Here is a 17,394-nt window from a genome sequence, read left to right as displayed (position 1 = left end):
CTCCGCAACGGGAGAGGCCACGGCGGTGAGAGGCCCACGTACCACAAAGAAAAAAAATAAAAAAACGTTCTCCATAAAGACTAAATATCACTTTAGCCTGGTGTGGGAAAACAGTGGCGATGAGTGGAATGAGATTAGGAAATCTGCTTTCGTGGTGATGGAGATTTGGGGCAAGTGTATGGTTTTATTTCCTTGCCTTAAACCAATATTTTTGTAAGAAAAGTATGTTTTTCTTATGGACATTGTACAGTAACCATCATTAACAAAGGTAGAAAGTGCTAATTTCCCCTTGAGGACACTTTTTTTCAATATGACTGAAGGATGAACTTTACATGAAAATTATTACAAATACTTCTACACCTAGTAAACATGATTGGGGAAAAAAGCTTTTTAAGACAAATGGCAAAGGGTTTGTCTTTAATGAATTCTTTGGTTATAAACAGGTCTTGAGTGACATTCGCTCTGTGTACTATTTGGTTTTGCTGGTGTCTGTTCTGTGTGTCACTTGAGGACTAGAATGAAATTAATTGTCCTGGGTTACAGCTCATAGAACATACTTAATACAATTTACCTTTCTTTAATGTAAAATAATAATAGAATGAAAATATATCTTTAGATCCGAAATAGCATATATTATTTACAAAGCTACTGCTGAGCATCTTGCATAAACTTTTCATCCTTTTAAAAATAAAAATTCACGTGTTCTTAACAGGAAGCAGAAACAAAGCTGAAATCCAAACTCTTTGACATCTTCCTGTGACTCTTGACATGATGTTTCTCATTCACTGGCCCACAGATTCCTGAGTTACATAAAGCATAATGAAACATAATTAGCATAACCTGGTTATTCTATAATAACTTATTATCACTTTAGCAAAGCAAAAATGTCTGGAAGAGGTGATCCAAACTACTGCCAAAACCAACAGTTCCTATTCTAAATACTCAAGGAAAAAAATGTTTATGAACTATGAAAATTTTGATTCTAATCAGTAAAGAAAATAAGCTAATATTGATTCATTCATAGCACCAAGTATATGGGAATATGTGACAATAAAATAGGAGAATCCAGAAAAACTGAGAGAGAAAAAAAATAAGACTACATAAAAAATTGTAAAAGAAACTAGCCTGTGGTGACAAAAGAAACAATATATATCTGCAGCGTAATAGATTCACTTTTAGATTGGTTGTTACATGTTCTCTGGTGGAAAAAAGATGCTTATTTTTGTGTAACTATGTATATTCTCCTATAATATTGTTTAAAAAAGCATATCCAAGCACATAGTGAATGACTAGGTCTTTTTAAAACTAAAAAATGTAGATGGATTAATGGCCTATGCATATTGAATTTTATTTGGAATACCATTTTGAAGCAACTTACATTTTTTCTGTGCCTGGGGGCATTATTTTCTATACCATTGCTATCATCTGATTTCCTGTAGAAAAAACAAGAAAGAAAATTACTAGATGTTTACATTGCATAAAACTAAGGTCAGTACACCACCTATATCATGGCCATCAGGTTAAAATTTAAAAGGTCAATACAGACAGAATTTATTCTTCCTAAAAATGTTTTACTCATAGTGTTGATTTTATTTGTATGCCATTGCTTGGAGAGGAACTGTTGCCACAGGTGACAGTGACAAAGGCCTGTTTCTTTTATGCAGAGGGAGAATTGTTTCTCCCCAAGCATGAGTGGAGGCTTGGGTATATAGCCTAACTTATATGTTGTTATATAGCCTAACTTTGACACATGCAAGATAATAGCCAATCAGGAGCTCAGCCAGTATGTGCAATACAGGTGCTGTAATTCAACATGTTTATTACATTGAATTAGAGGTTAAACATGGTTCTTTATCTATCCAATGTGCATCAGAGTAAGACCACAATGTGGGCTCCAGATTCTTAAGGAAAACTAAACTAGGTTACAAGGGTATATAATAAAAACCCTTCTAGATGTTATTGGCAGGCTTGAGCTCATTAAACTAGTACCACCAGATAATAAATTCAACAACCTAATCGGCTGTCTAAAAATTTGGGGGATGGGCCAGGTAGGTTAAATATTGTGTGAAATTGTGTGGGTTAAATATCTGGGTGGATCAGATAAATGCTGTTTGAAATGACTAGCTTGTTTTGATGTTATATGCTTATTTAGTAGTGTACTATTTTTAAAAGTCATTTTCACCAAGAAATTCTATGAATCACTGGTATCTAAACACATATATAAGCATCAAATATAAAATGTATTGATAAACAATATTCTCTGTAAAGAAAAATTTATCTCCTAAACTAAAAATTCTAAAAACAGCATTGGTGAAAAGTTGCTCTAAATGAGTACAAGTGCCCTTGATACTTGATTTAAATCTAAAGATACTGAAATAACCTAAAGATGAGAAATGTGACTGCAAGGGACTGGATAGAAGCACTGGGGAGGCTGAGCTGGGAGAACAAAAGAATCCAGGCAAGGGAGTAGTTGTTTCAAATACCTGAATGACGGTCATGTTTTTTATATGACTCTGAGTATAAGAAAGGTAATCAATACATGGGAACCAGAAAGATAAAATGTTCAAATCAATACAAACAAGATGTCCAAGTTCTCCAAAAAGAGATTCAAATTCCTTCCAACCATGAGAGTCTCTGATTCTAAGACAACACTTTTTTCCTATCTGGGGTTATGGAACTCCTGACCCATAAAATAATTATTTTATGCCCTTAATTATTATTTTATGCTCTTAATTTAGAAGTTATATCCTGTTGATTTAAGTTACCTGCCATGTGTGAACTGAGTAAAAAATAACTATTTGAATAATGTCTACGAATATCTGCATGACAGCTGTCCGCCCCACTCCTGCTCTTTAACTGTGGCTATAGCACTCACACCTCAGAGCCCCTGTTGACTGAAAAAGATAAACTTCAGGTGTCATTTTGGGTTGGTAATAGTTGCTCAGCCCTCCCATTTCCTAGGTTTCTTTCGGCTCCTTTAATCTGGTCTCATTTTCTTGGTCCCCAGCCCTTGGCAGTGTTACTTGGACTTTAAGCACCTCTCTCACTAGGCTCCACTGTCAGTTCTCTGGCTTGGTGGGCTCAGTAACTCCCATGTTCACCAAACCAAATGATATCCCTGGTAATTTTCTTCCTAGTTCTCCTCATGCTCCGCTCAACTCTAAACAAAGGAGACTGTAACAGAAATATGCCACAATTTGTGTTCCTTCAAAAATAATGACACAATTCTAGCCCAGTGATTTTCAACACTGAATTCTGAGAATCAGAATCAGTGATAGGCACTTTAAAGAAATACAGATGCCCAGGCACCCATCCCAGAGGTTCTGATCTAAGATATCCAGTTAGGTCTGAGTAACTGTAATTTTAAGGAGCATCCTAAGTGATCAAAAATATAGCCAGGGTTGAGAATCATTGCTTTACACAAATAATACTTCCTCATGGTTCTTGAGTGCCTCCTGTGCATCAAAGCCTATGGTAAGAATTTTTACACATAGAAAGTCATTTAATCCAGAAACCTTATGTGGTAAGTAATATCATTAAACCCATTTTGTTGAAGAGAAAACTGAAGCACAGAGACGTGAAAGTAAGTGGTGGAGGGGGATTCTGTTGCATGCAGGTAAATGCCAAATGCCATTCTTCACCACAACATGGACATCTACAGAAAATAACACACACGTTATATACTCTTGTACTTTTTTCCTCTAACTGCAAACATTTTATTTAATTTCATATTTACCTGTATTTTACGCATGTGAAAATTAACCTATAAAAATAATACTTACAGCTGTTCAATTTGTTCAAATTCCTTCCCATCATCTGTGTAACAAAAGAAGAATTTAACTCTTAAGATTGGTTTATTATTCTTACAAAGCATATATGCTCAATTCTACTTTCCCCTGAATTCAACATCCCCTGACTGCCTGTGCTGTTTTCCCGCTCTGGAATGAAAGAGATGGGCCCCATCAGACAGCTGCCCCTCCATCATGTCCACTCCTTCCCTGCTCTCCCGACTTGCAAAATTGCCTGCAGTTTTGATCAAGCATAGTCTGGTGCCTGGGATCATCAAAAACAGAACTGACTGATTTGTAATTATTTAAGTTATGAAAAATTTAGTACAAAATCAGGAAAAAATACAGAATATAAAATAAATTTTCTTAGGGGACCATTGGTTTCTCAGTCTGTTATCCATCAGGCACAGGCTATGAAGACAGAAAGCTGGCAGGCAATGTCTTTTATGAGAATTTCAGAATGTTTGATAAAACGTTTTTAAAAATGAGTTATCTAAATGAAAGAATAATTGTTTGTCTTTGAGATCTTTTATATTAAGCTAATGCAGAATTTTCTAATATTCCAGTACCAGTGCACATATCATTTAATTGGTGTGCTGGTCCCAGTAACACCAAAGAAAAGGGAAAAAAGGTATATTTTAACATTAAATTTTTTTAGGAAGTTGATACAGGAAGACCATCAATATAAGCTCATAGCTCACTGTCACCATTGTTATTAACATAAATACCACTACAAAAAACAAAAGTTAGATTTTTTTCTAAAGCCACCATAATGGATTAAGTCATAACATGAGAATTATCTAAAAAAAAGAAATCCTACCTGAGTGCTTCTTTTTCTTTTGGGTGTACATTTCAAAAAGCAGAATAATAGCCACTAAAAGAACTACCTCAACAGCTATTCCAAGAAATGCTTTGAGAGGCACCCAATAACTCAGCACGACAAGTTCAACGTGTTCTTCACTCTCGCCTAATTGGAATATTGCATGGCACCAGTAAGATCCCTGATCTTCCTCTGAAAGTTGCATTATCTTGAGCCTTGTTTCATTAGCATTTTTTCCATTGATCACATACTTATTGTTCATTGGAACACCAACAGGAACCTAATAGAAGGAGACATTAAAATGCATTCCTATCATATTGCATAAAAGATACATGTCCTGAATGATCTAGTTTTGAGTGAAAGCTACAAGATAGTACCAAGAAAACTGCTTACCAGAAAAAGGGCATATTAGGGACTTCCCTGGTGGCGCAGTGGTTAAGAATCCGCCTGCCAATGCAGGGGACAGGGGTTCGAGCCTGGGCCAGGGCAACTAAGCCTGTATGCCACAGTTACTGAGCCTGTGCTCTAGAGCCCGCTAGCCACACCTGCTGAGCCTGCGAGCCACGACTACTGAAGCCCGTGCACCTAGAGCCCGTGCTCCACAACAACAGAAGCCACCGCAGTGAGAAGCCCGCGCACCGCAACGAAGAGTAGACCCCGCTTGCCGCAACTAGAGAAACCACGAGCGCAGCAACGAAGATCCAACGCAGCCAAAAATAAATAAATTTATTAAAGAAGGGAGCACATTAAAGTATGTGAGAAGTTATACATACAGAGCTCAAGTCTTACCATAGTTTGATCTTTTAAAGGTAGCAAACAAAGGAAAAGTACACTTTGCTTTAACTACTTAGCACTGAATGTTTGAAACTACAGTGTGCAAGTCATCGTGGGTAAATATTCTATGCGAATTAGAAATACAGAAATTTTCCAGCCATCCGGGTTTCATGTTACAATCCCTGACTAGTTCAGAATACTTCCTCCTTCACAATTGCAGGCATACATTCATTAAATCAACTATTAAATTAATGAAGCTATTATATCTGATCATTCCTGTAAAGGAAGTTCACTGGCTCATGGCATTGGGAGTTCCTCAAACTGGAACTGAAGACGAAATCTTCAGGCCTTTGAAGCTGATGTAGAAGAAATGGTAGAAATCCCTCTAAGCCTGGTATACATGGTGGTCTGCGCACCTTGTCTTCTCTCATAGCTGAATTTCTCTCTCTTTCTGACATGTTGGCTTCTGAGATTCACTGGGTTTTCCTCAGCCTTTTAAGATCCATACTAAGCTATTTGGTGGCTAATTTATTTAATCCATTTAAATTAAATTTTATTCTCAGGCCATTTGATGCCTTCATTGCTCTATCACTCAACTGCACTGCTCAGTAAATGCTAATTTGCATACAAATATTCTTGGAGGTTATCTGATGAAGAACTGTCTGTGAGTTTATCATTTGCCAAAAAAATTATAGCAACCTGGCTCACTGTGCACAGCATTGCCTATGATGCTTGTTACAAATGTACTCTAACTCAGAGCTGATAAAGTACTGCATGTTTAATAGGTGCCCCAGGTAAGCCTGATGAAGATGATGGTTCGCCTACTTTTTGAAAAAACACTTGACCTAAAGTTTTGACTTGCACCCTCTTCCCTGCGCTTTTCTCATATCCTAACATAACCCATGCTTAGGGCCAAATTGAGAGAAACTTAGTGTAGCAAATGGAGAGAAGTACAGACTACATTCTAAAAGTTTAATATAATTAGACAAGCTTTTTTTGTCTAGTATCACATATGCATAAATAAATTAGGCTATGTAATTCAGAAACTATGTCTGTTACTTGTTTTTACAAATTTACATGCTCTTTAAAACTATTTCCATACACAAAATGATTGCCTTTCCTAATCATCAATAACAAGATAAGTACAAATATTAATAGTTTAAATCTACTCCTAAGTGATTTGGAGCTATCTCTTTGAAAACTCAAACCAATCACAGAATCAGTAACTCACCCTTTTAAGTCATTCCCTCTGTCGTCAACAGTCTACAATAGCATCAATATTGTCTAAGAAGGAATTTAATATTTCACTAAGATCTACCCTGTCTCATACCGTTCCTTCTAGAATTGCCTTTACAAGACTTCAATTTCAATGCTCATTAGCACCAGGGCAATAAAAGGGTGTCCCCTAAAGGACAATGTCCTAAATTTCCCTGCTATTAGAGGCTATTTGGGAGGAAGAAAACCAGAAATGATTTCTTAAGTACTCATGTTTTTCTTAATATCAGCTCTTTGAAAAGCCATTAATTCTTTAATAGGAATTTAAAGTATTTGGCTTCCCTTAGGTCTCTGGAAGTCCAAAAGAGCTCAGTGACACTAAAAGAACCTAAAACCTGAGTTTAAGTTACCAAATTTTCATTCTTTTCTCAGATGCTGCCAGTGTATTGCATTCTATCACAAATGTTTCCAGAGACAGAAGCAGGAAAAGAAAACTCCCTTTCTTTTTTTCTAGTTACTCTCATGAAATGATAAGGAAAAAAAGAATCTTTTTTGTTGGGGTTATATCTAAACTTGTCAACTAAAAATGAACTGTAACTTCCTTTCATAGAATTTTAATAAATGGCTAAATCTAAAAAACAAAGTACCACTTAATGAAACATTAAGAGTATCTTCAGATGTATAATGTAATATGCTAAAAACACCAAATGACAGCTCCATTCATCACTATTCTTTCTTCATGAACACATATTAAGGAACAAGATAACAGAAGTATAAATAGTCCTAAGAACTGTGAGTGTATTATAATCTTATTATTTATCAAATAAAAGTTTTTATTTTGTTTTCTTCAAGTCAAAGAAATATGATCTTACCTGTACACTCCCATTACTACGGTACCAGGTCCAATTTAAAGGAAAACAGTCTTGACATTTACACATCAAGACAACTGAATCCCCTACATAAGTGATCAATGGTTTCTTTTTTTCATGAAGTTCAGGGACTAAGAAAAATGGAGAGAAACATATGTTACTGAAAGAGTTTGAATAGGGGGAATGTATTCAAATTGAATAGACCTATAGTTGTAGTAGGTAGGTGGTGCAATGTAATTGTCAGTAATATAGAAACAGAAGGAAGGTCTTCTATTATTGAGCCAATAACAATTACAAGTATTGTAATAGACTGTTTGTTACATGCTTTGGATAAGAAAGAAACTTCATGTTTTCAAGACTGTTCTTTCTTCCCACCTACTAAGTTACATTAGAGCAAATATTTTTTCAAAGTTTACCCTTAAATGGCACTCTAGTGAGGAGACAAAATTTTCAGGATTTAAAATTTTTATTTGACACAGATTTATGAAAAGAGTTGGAGAAGATGGGAAGATGAGAAAGGAGCAAAGGAAATTTTAGAGAAAGAGAAAAGAATAGGAAAGAAAATGAGATAAAAAACACTTTTGGGCTTCCCTGGTGGTGCAGTGGTTGAGAGTCCGCCTGCCGATGCAGGGGACATGGGTTCGTGCCCCGGTCCGGGAAGATCCTACATGCCGTGGAGCGGCTGGGCCCGTGAGCCATGGCCGCTGAGGCTGCGTGTCCAGAGCCTGTGCTCCGCAACGGGAGAGGCCACAACAGTGAGAGGCAGGCCCGCATACCAAAAAAAAAAAAAACCCACTTTCATGTGGTTTTGTAGGAAAAAAACAAAAACTAATATTCATTGTGATAAATTTCTTAAAGTTTGAAGCAGATGCCATTAGTAACAATAAAAATGAGCACTGAATTTAGAAAAATTAAGTTTTAAGGCTATGAATAACTTGGTAAAGAAAATTAAAGCATAAGAACATAAGCAAAGCAATAAAAAGCCAACCAGCAGCTTCCATAGTGAAATCAGTTCCTTCTGATTGACCTCAAAAGATGTATTATAAAATGTACACTTTTATGAGAGACAGACTTATCAACAAAGATGACTTTTGTTGATTTTTTTTTCTTTTACTAATTTTAGCAGGTTTTGTGTTTTGTTTTTCCTTTTTGTTTTTTTGGTTTGCCAGCAGAGAGACAATGTCTAAATTTTTAATACTGTGTTGACAAATTTTATAGATACTGTTTGCTATTCACTTGTTATCCTATTTTTAGATTTTATTTTGGGGAGGGTCAGGGTGGAAAATGGAAAGATCAATTTTAATTGCTAAAATTAGGTTTACAGATTAAATACATTTTCTAAATGCTCTTGGCTTTCTACTACCAGAAGAATATTGGGCATTTGCTGGATGTATGAACTGTAAAGATGAGGAAGGGGAAAATAACTGGTAATAAGTGGAAAAGAAATTCTGACTTCTATAACCACTTGTATAGGGGTAAACATAGGGTTGGATTTCTTCACAGGTTCTGTCTTTAGGTGATTAATGTTACAGTGATGAGTGTCAGAAGTCTTCAGTTTTCCTTATGGTTTAACGTGGGCCTAAATACAATTGGACATATCACCCCTCCTTCATCAGCAGTGCTGACCAGCAGAGTGTTGAATGAGGCACTGCTAATAATAAAGAGATGCAAATAAGGAAGGTATATCACCACTGAAAGTGTAAATCATAAGATGACAGAGCAATCTATAAGTCAATGGTTCTCATACTTTTCATAACCAAGGAAATATGTTTTGATAAAACTGAATGAATTTTACATTACCCAAAGATGTGAACTGCCAATCAGAATTTATAATCACCCCACTAATAGTTTATGAGCACCTAGTAAGGTACCACTAGGGTACTCCTGAGGTAGGAGAGAAGTGAACACATGTGATTGGCATGACTGAAGTCATCCCAGCCAGAAGAAATTGGTGAGTTGACCTTGCCAGAGGATATTCTGAACACTCCTTTCGAATGGCTACTAGTGTCCCACACTCCTTATTGGTTACCATTAGGCTGAGGGACACTAAGGGAAATGTGGTTAATATGTGTCCATTTCAAAGCTCAGTGAGCGTTTGAAGTAGTCAGCACAATGAGACAATGATGTGACAAACATGTAAGATTTGGGTCCAGGAAATATTAGAATTATAGCTTCAGTGTTACTAGTGTTGAGGACGTAGGTTGGTCATACCCTTCTACAATGTTACTGTAAAGAATTAAGTACAGGAACACAATATATAAAGGGCTTGGTGTAGAGCAAACACCACAAAATTCGAACTTTTGTTGTCATCATGTACTGGTATTGCTTTTCTTAATTGAGTTTTTGTACAATTTGTAATGCCCACAGCCTTCCTACATTAGCCAGCTTAATGGCATGGATTATTGTCACGTGCAAGAATAATTTCTAGGCCAGTTGGCCATGTGGAACAGAGAAGAAATAAGACACAGAATAAAAGGAGAACTGGAAATTCACCTGAATTCATCTCAGAACCATAGGAATGTATAAAAACACCCCCAAATGTGGAAAAGGGTCCAAACTGAGCCATTTACAGAACACCCAGACAATCTGAGAAAGGCGATTAAAAGAGATTAAAATGATGAAAAATAAAAGATGAATTCACAGGAGACAAGGCCCAGAAGAATGAAGAAACAGCAGCTTTGAGATGCTGGAGGTGGCACCAATCCATCCTTTAATAACATATATTAAAAAACTTTTCAGTGAAGCTGTAAAACCAATTCTGCTGCTTGAAACACTTATGCAAGTCCTTGACTAAAGCAGATGAATAAGGGTTTGTGGAGAGGAACCAAGATGGCAGAGTAGAAGGACGTGCTCTCACTCCCTCTTGCGAGAACACCAGAATCACAACTAGCTGCTGGACAATCATCGACAGGAAGACACTGGAACTCATGAAAAAAAGATACCCCAAAGACAAAGGAGAAGCCACAATGAGACAGTAGGAGGGACGCAAGGTTGCCCACTCTCACCACTGTTATTCAACATAGTTTTGGAAGTTTTAGCCACAGCAATCAGAGAAGAAAAGGAAATAAAAGGAATCCAAATCAGAAAAGAAGAAGTAAAGCTGTCACTGTTTGCAGATGACATGATACTATACATAGAGAATCCTAAAGATACTACAGAAAAATACTAGAGCTAATCAATGAATTTGGTAAAGTACCAGGATACAAAATTAATGCACAGAAATCTCTGGCATTCCTATACACTAATGATGAAAAATCTGAAAGTGAAATTAAGAAAACACTCCCATTTACAATTGCAACAAAAAGAATAAAATATCTAGGAATAAACCTACCTAAGGACACAAAAGACCTGTATGCAGAAAATTATAAGACACTGATGAAAGAAATTAAAGATGATACAAATAGATGGGGAGATATACCATGTTCTTGGATTGGAAGAATCAACATTGTGAAAATGACTCTACTACCCACAGCAATCTACAGATTCAATGCAGTCCCTATCAAACTACCACTGGCATTTTTCACAGAACTAGAACAAAAAATTTCACAATTTGTATGGAAACACAAAAGACCCCGAATAGCCAAAGCAATCTTGAGAACGAAAAACAGAGCTGGAGGAATCAGGCTCCCTGACTTCAGACTATACTACAAAGCTACAGTAATCAAGACAGTATGGTACTGGCACAAAAACAGAAATAATAGATCAATGGAACAGGATAGAAAGCCCAGAGACAAACCCATGCACATATGGTGACCTTATCTTTGATAAAGGAGGCAGGAATGTACAGTGCAGAAAGGGCAGCCTCTTTAATAAGTGGTGCTGGGAAAACTGGACAGGTACATGTAAAAGTATGAGATTAGAACACTCCCTAACACCATACACAAAAATAAGCTCAAAATGGAGTAAAGACCTAAATGTAAGGCCAGAAACTATCAAAGTCTTAGAGGGAAACATAGGCAGAACACTCTATGACATAAATCACAGCAAGATCCTTTTGGACCCACCTCCTACAGAAATGGAAATAAATCAAAAATAAACAAATGGGACCTAATGAAACTTCAAAGCTTTTGCACAGCAAACGAAACCATAAACAAGACCAAAAGACAACCCTCAGAATGGGAGAAAATATTTGCAAATGAAGCAACTGACAAAGGATTAATCTCCAAAATTTACAAGCAGCTCATGCAGCTCAATAGCAAAAAAACAAACAATCCAATCCAAAAATGGGCAGAAGACCTAAATAGACATTTCTCCAAAGAAGATATACAGACTGCCAACAAACACATGAAAGAATGCTCAACATCATTAATCATTAGAGAAATGCAAATCAAAACTACAATGAGATATCATCTCACACCAGTCAGAATGGCCATCATCAAAAAATCTAGAAACAATAAATGCTGGAGTCCGTTCTCTAAGAGGTCTGCGTCTTTATTCCTGCTTTACCCCTAGGTTCTTCATAACATTTTTTTCTTAAATTCCATATATATGTGTTAGCATACGGTATTTGTTTTTTTCTTTCTGACTTACTTCACTCTGTATGACAGACTCTAGGTCTATCCACCTCATCACAAATAGCTCAATTTCGTTTCTTTTTATGGCTGAGTAATATTCCATTGTATATATGTGCCACATCTTCTTTATCCATTCATCCGATGACGGGGCACTGAGGTTATGGGGAGGGGGAAGGGTGAGCTGTGACAGGGCGAGAGAGAGTCATGGGCATATACACACTAACAAAGGCAGTAAGGTAGATAGCTAGTGGGAAGCAGCCGCATGGCACAGGGATATTGGCTCGGTGCTTTGTGACAGCCTGGAGGGGTGGGATAGGGAGGGTGGGAGGGAGGGAGACGCAACAGGGAAGACATATGGGAACATATGTTTATGTATGACTGATTCACTTTGTTATAAAGCAGAAACTAACACACCATTGTAAAGCAATTATACCCCAATAAAGATGTTAAAAAAAAAAATAATAAAAAAAATAAATGCTGGAGAGGGTGTGGAGTAAGGGAACCCTCTTGCACTGTTGGTGGGAATGTAAATTGATACAGCCACTGTGGAGAACAGTATGGAGGTTCCTTAAAAAACTACAAATAGAACTACCTTATGACCCAGCAATCCCACTATTGGGCATATACCCTGAGAAAACCATAATTCAAAAAGAGTCATGTACCAAAATGTTCATTGCAGCTCTATTTACAATAGCCCGGAGATGGAAACAACCTAAGTGTCCATCGTCGGATGAATAGATAAAGAAGATGTGGCACATATATACAATGGAATATTACTCAGCCATAAAAAGAAACGAAATTGAGCTATTTGTAATGATGTGGATAGACCTAGAGTCTGTCATACAGAGTGAAGTAAGTCAGAAGGAGAAAGACAAATACCGTATGCTAACACATATATATGGAATTTAAGGGAAAAAAATGTCATGAAGAACCTAGGGGTTACACAGGAATAAAGACACAGACCTACTAGAGAATGGACTTGAGGATATGGGGAGGGGGAAGGGTAAGCTGTGACAAAGCGAGAGAGAGGCATGGACATATATACACTACCAAACGTAAGGTAGATAGCTAGTGGGAAGCAGCCGCATAGCACAGGGAGATCAGCTGGATGCTTTGTGACCGCCTGGAGGGGTGGGATAGGGAGGGTGGGAGGGAGGGAGACACAAGAGGGAAGAGATATGGGAACATATGTATATGTATAACGGATTCACTTTGTTGTAAAGCGGAAACTAACAGACCATTGTAAAGCAATTATACTCCAATAAAGATGTAAAAAGAAAAATTAAAAAATAAAAATCACAGTAAAGTCAAATCCCATAATTGTCGGGTGGGTGACTCACAGACTGGCGAACACTTATACCACAGAAGTCCACCCACTGGAGTGAAGGTTCTGAGCCCCACATCAGGCTTCCCAACCTGGGGCTCTGGCAATGGGAGGAGGAATTCCTAAAGAATCAGACTTTGCAGCCTAGTGGGAATTGATTACAGGACTTCGACAGGAGTGGGGGAAACAGAGACTCCACTCTTGGAGGGCACACACAAAATAGTGTGCGCATCGGGACCCAGGGGAAGGAGCAGTGACCCCAGGAGAGACTGAACCAGACCTACCTGCTAGTGTTGGAGGATCTACTGCAGAGGTGGGGGTGGGGGGTGGGGGCTGTGGCTCACCGTGGGGACAAGGACACTGGCAGCGTGAGCCCTCCCAGAGTCTATCATTAGCCCCACCATAGAGCCCAGGTAGGCTCCAGTGTTCGGTTGCCTCAGGCCAAACAACTAACAGGGAGGGAACCCAGCCCCCACCCATCAACAGTCAAGTGGATTAAAGTTTTACTGAGCTCTGCCCACCAGAGCAACAGTCAGCTCTACCCACCACCAGTCCCTCCCATCAAGCCACTTAGGTAGGCTCATCCACCAGAGGGCAGACAGCAGAAGCAAGAAGAACTACAATCCTGCAGCCTGTGGAACAAAAACCACATTCACAGAAAGACAAGATGAAAAGGCAGAGAGCTATGTACCAGATGAAGGAACAAGATAAAACCCCAGATAAACAACTAAATGAAGTGGAGGTGGGCAACCTTTCAGAAAAAGAATTCAGAATAATGATAGTGAAGATGATCCAGGACCTTGGAAAAAGAATGGAAGCAAAGATCGAGAAGATGCAAGAAATGGTTAACAAAGACCTAGAAGAATTAAAGAACAAACAAACAGAGATGAACAATACAATAACTGAAATGAAAACTACACTAGAAGGAATCAATAGCAGAATAACTGAGGCAGAAGAACAGATAAGTGACCTGGAAGACAGAATGGTGGAATTCACTGCTGCGGGAACTCTGGATAAAGTAGGACACACAAAATCTTGGGGTTGAAAGAATTCAAGTTTAAAGATGGTGAAATTGCTGATTCAAGCTAGTGTCTAGGAAGATGAGGTCTAGGAACTACTCAGTGAAAGTGAAAACCTTATGGAGTTGTAAATCTTAGAGATTTATATTTGCATATTTATGGACTAGAAAACATTAGCCTGTGTCATTTTTGGCTCAAGGATGTTTAGGTGTTATCAAATTGGGAAAAAGATTCTTCCATATAGTCAAAGACAGCGAACTAGGTTTTAGCACTGGGGTTTGAAGCTTAAGTTCAAACTGATTCTATTACTGTGCTCTTCCATTTGACTCCTTGGATGCTTCCCAGTGAGGACAGATGGCTGGGCCAAGGCAGGTTTCATAGCACTTGGTACTATCAGAATCTCACCATGTCTTCCAAGAAGTTCTATGTCCTATTACTTATGCTTTACCAACTAAGTTTCTGTATCTTTTTACTAAGAGATTTTAACATTGATGGTTATTATAGAAATTTTCAGCATCTACCTCAGAATATTTGACCTACTACTAAAAAACATTGCAGACCACCACCCATCTTTCTTGGTGAAAGGCAGTCAGTGACATTAGCAGTTGCAAGCTTCCAGTGTGACTTTGGCTTTCTCCCTGTACTGTCATCAACAGCCAAACACACAAAGTCAGCAGGTTTTTCCACACTGTACTAATCAGTGATGTTGAGGCCCTTTTATAATCCTGTAGTAATAAATCAACCAGTTCCCATAAAGGCAGAAGGAGGGACTTTGCTGATAAATTGTTCTGAGGACTCAGGCTCATGCACTTTAGTTGACTCATGTGATCGATAGCAGAATTTTTTTTTTTTTGGCTCAATTTTAAAGGGAGGATAAAACAGGCTTTTCATCCACACTCAATTGAACAGATAATCCTCTTCTTAGGAAAAGCCATAAGCAATCCATGTGGAGAAAGAGTAAAATAGGATATTTGTAAAAATAAAAACATACACCATTCTAGAAGCCTTACAAGATCTAATTAAATAATAACTATAAAATGAATTGTTCTGCAGATGCCTTTAAATTGTACTCAAATGAAATGATTCCTCCAAGCAATATTCAACTTAGATAAATTAAAGAGAATTATTATTTTACCAAAGAAAATCTGGAAGGGCCCAACTTACTAATTGTATAAAAATCTTTAAGATATAGTACATACTTAAAAGTTACATTGTTAAGTGGGCATTTAAAACAAATTAACTGAACTAAACTGCTTTAAGAAAACTATAAAAAGAAAAAAATATTCAGTGGCTCTTTGCATTCCTCAAGCACTTGATTTCAAACCTAGACCTTGTGTAGGTGCTTCTGACACCAGCCAGCATCAACCTAGTTACTCAAAATAGATACAGATCAAGAGGCCTTCTTTAAGACTACTTGGCATTAAATTTATTAGTACACTGAAAACTAAAATGCTTCTGTTAATCTTCACATTAGAGACTAGAATGATCACTTACAAGTAATAATTTAAGTAATTTATCATAACAGTGCTAATAAGAAAAAATGTAATATATTCGATATTTAAACTTTGAACAGGCATGACTAGTACATATTTCTAGAAAACAGTGCTATTTAGAAGAGGGGAAAAAGCAATTTTTTTTTTTTTTTTTTGCTGTACGCGGGCCTATCACCGCCGTGGCCTCTCCGATCGCGGAGCACAGACTCCGAACGAGCAGGCTCAGCGGCCATGGCTCACGGGCCCAGCCGCTCCGCGGCACGCGGGATCCTTCCGGACCGGGGCACGAACCCGTGTCCCTCGCATCGGCTGGCAGACTCCCAACCACTGCACCACCAGGGAAGCCCAAAGCAATTTTTAAAGTTGAATCTCCTGGAGGCACTTTGAGCCTCAAGATTTGATGAGTATTTTCTCAAGACCTGTAGGCCTTCTTTACACATTTAAAGGAGACACATAAAATGTGTACTAGGATTGTGTGTTTGTGTGTGTGTATGTGTGTCCATGTGTTTAGTATCTGTTAGTTCATTAGGATGGCAAGGCGGGGGCAAGAGAAAAAGACTGAGGAAAGAAAAAGGAAAGGGAAGTTAAGAAAAGGAATAAGGGAAGGAAATGTATATGATATATCTATCCTTCACTAGGTTAAATTTGGCAAATGGAGGAAAGAAGGTTAAAAGAGAATGTACATGATCAAAATAATCAAAAGATGATAATAGTTTCTGCCTTTGCAGAGACCAAAGTGCATAAATACAAGGATTTATTATATTTACCCAGTAGGAATATTTATAAAACCACAGGAAGGAAATGAGTCTGAGTGCAGAGGGACTATAGGGAGGGATGAAGGAGGGGACCATCTGAAATCATGGCAGTGATGAGTCAGCCCATTCTGCTACTGATGGGACTTTGGGGATAGAATTCGTATTTTGTCATAGCAGCTAGCTGGATTTCACAATTTTTAGGAAAAAGTAAACAATTTCTCATGTGTGCTGGTAAATTAATGTGAAGCAAAGCCCAAGATAGTTAATATGGCAACAGACTGCATTTCCCAAATACCATCAGGGACAGTGACATTCACTTATCTATCAGAGAATATGGGTTTTTCATGAAGATAATTACCCAACTTGAACAACTAGTCTCTATTATGAGATTAAGACCTTTAAAGTTTTGGTTTAATGACGGTAAGAGTAAAATACTTTGAGTTTATTTTTTCCTGTGGGGGAGAACTGTGGATTACATTCTGGGGTTTGTCCTTACTTGATGAAATCAAAAGCAGGCAACCTTTGTGCGTCTCCAAATTATTTTTAAATTTTATGGGTTCCTAAAATCCCAAGTCCTGGAGCCACTGATACAGAACACCAAAGCATATTCTCACAGTCTAGGAATGCAATAACTCAGACACCTAGAGGAGTATTATAAAAGGTCTGAGTTGGGAGGGCTAAATAAATAAATAAATTCAAGAGACTGCTACAAGAGAGGTACAAATAACCTGGCAGCCTGATCTTTCAAACTAAAACCTGTGTTTTAAACTGGGGGAGGGAGCACTGGGAAGACACTGTGAAGCTCCATTTTCAAGGTCACCAC

General features: G+C 37.8%; 1 protein-coding gene across 1 annotated transcript in view; it reads right to left on the bottom strand.

The window, feature by feature from the left end:
* Positions 1 to 382: 382 nt before the first annotated feature.
* The window catches only part of EMB (embigin), a 41,478-nt gene continuing 24,466 nt past the window's right edge, over positions 383 to 17,394 (bottom strand). Inside the window, exons 5-9 of the mRNA XM_004265942.3 lie at positions 7,470 to 7,597; positions 4,609 to 4,888; positions 3,783 to 3,816; positions 1,379 to 1,433; positions 383 to 800 (exon numbers count right to left, since the gene is read on the bottom strand). Of these exons, the coding sequence (XP_004265990.1) occupies positions 783 to 800; positions 1,379 to 1,433; positions 3,783 to 3,816; positions 4,609 to 4,888; positions 7,470 to 7,597 (515 nt within the window). The 3' untranslated portion in view covers positions 383 to 782. The remainder of the gene's footprint in view (positions 801 to 1,378; positions 1,434 to 3,782; positions 3,817 to 4,608; positions 4,889 to 7,469; positions 7,598 to 17,394) is intronic.

The sequence above is a fragment of the Orcinus orca genome, chromosome 3, assembly GCF_937001465.1.
Source record: "Orcinus orca chromosome 3, mOrcOrc1.1, whole genome shotgun sequence".
Classification (NCBI taxonomy): Eukaryota; Metazoa; Chordata; class Mammalia; order Artiodactyla; family Delphinidae; genus Orcinus; species Orcinus orca.
The sequence above is the reverse complement of the archived record's forward strand: the minus strand, read 5'-3'. Positions and strand labels throughout refer to the sequence as shown.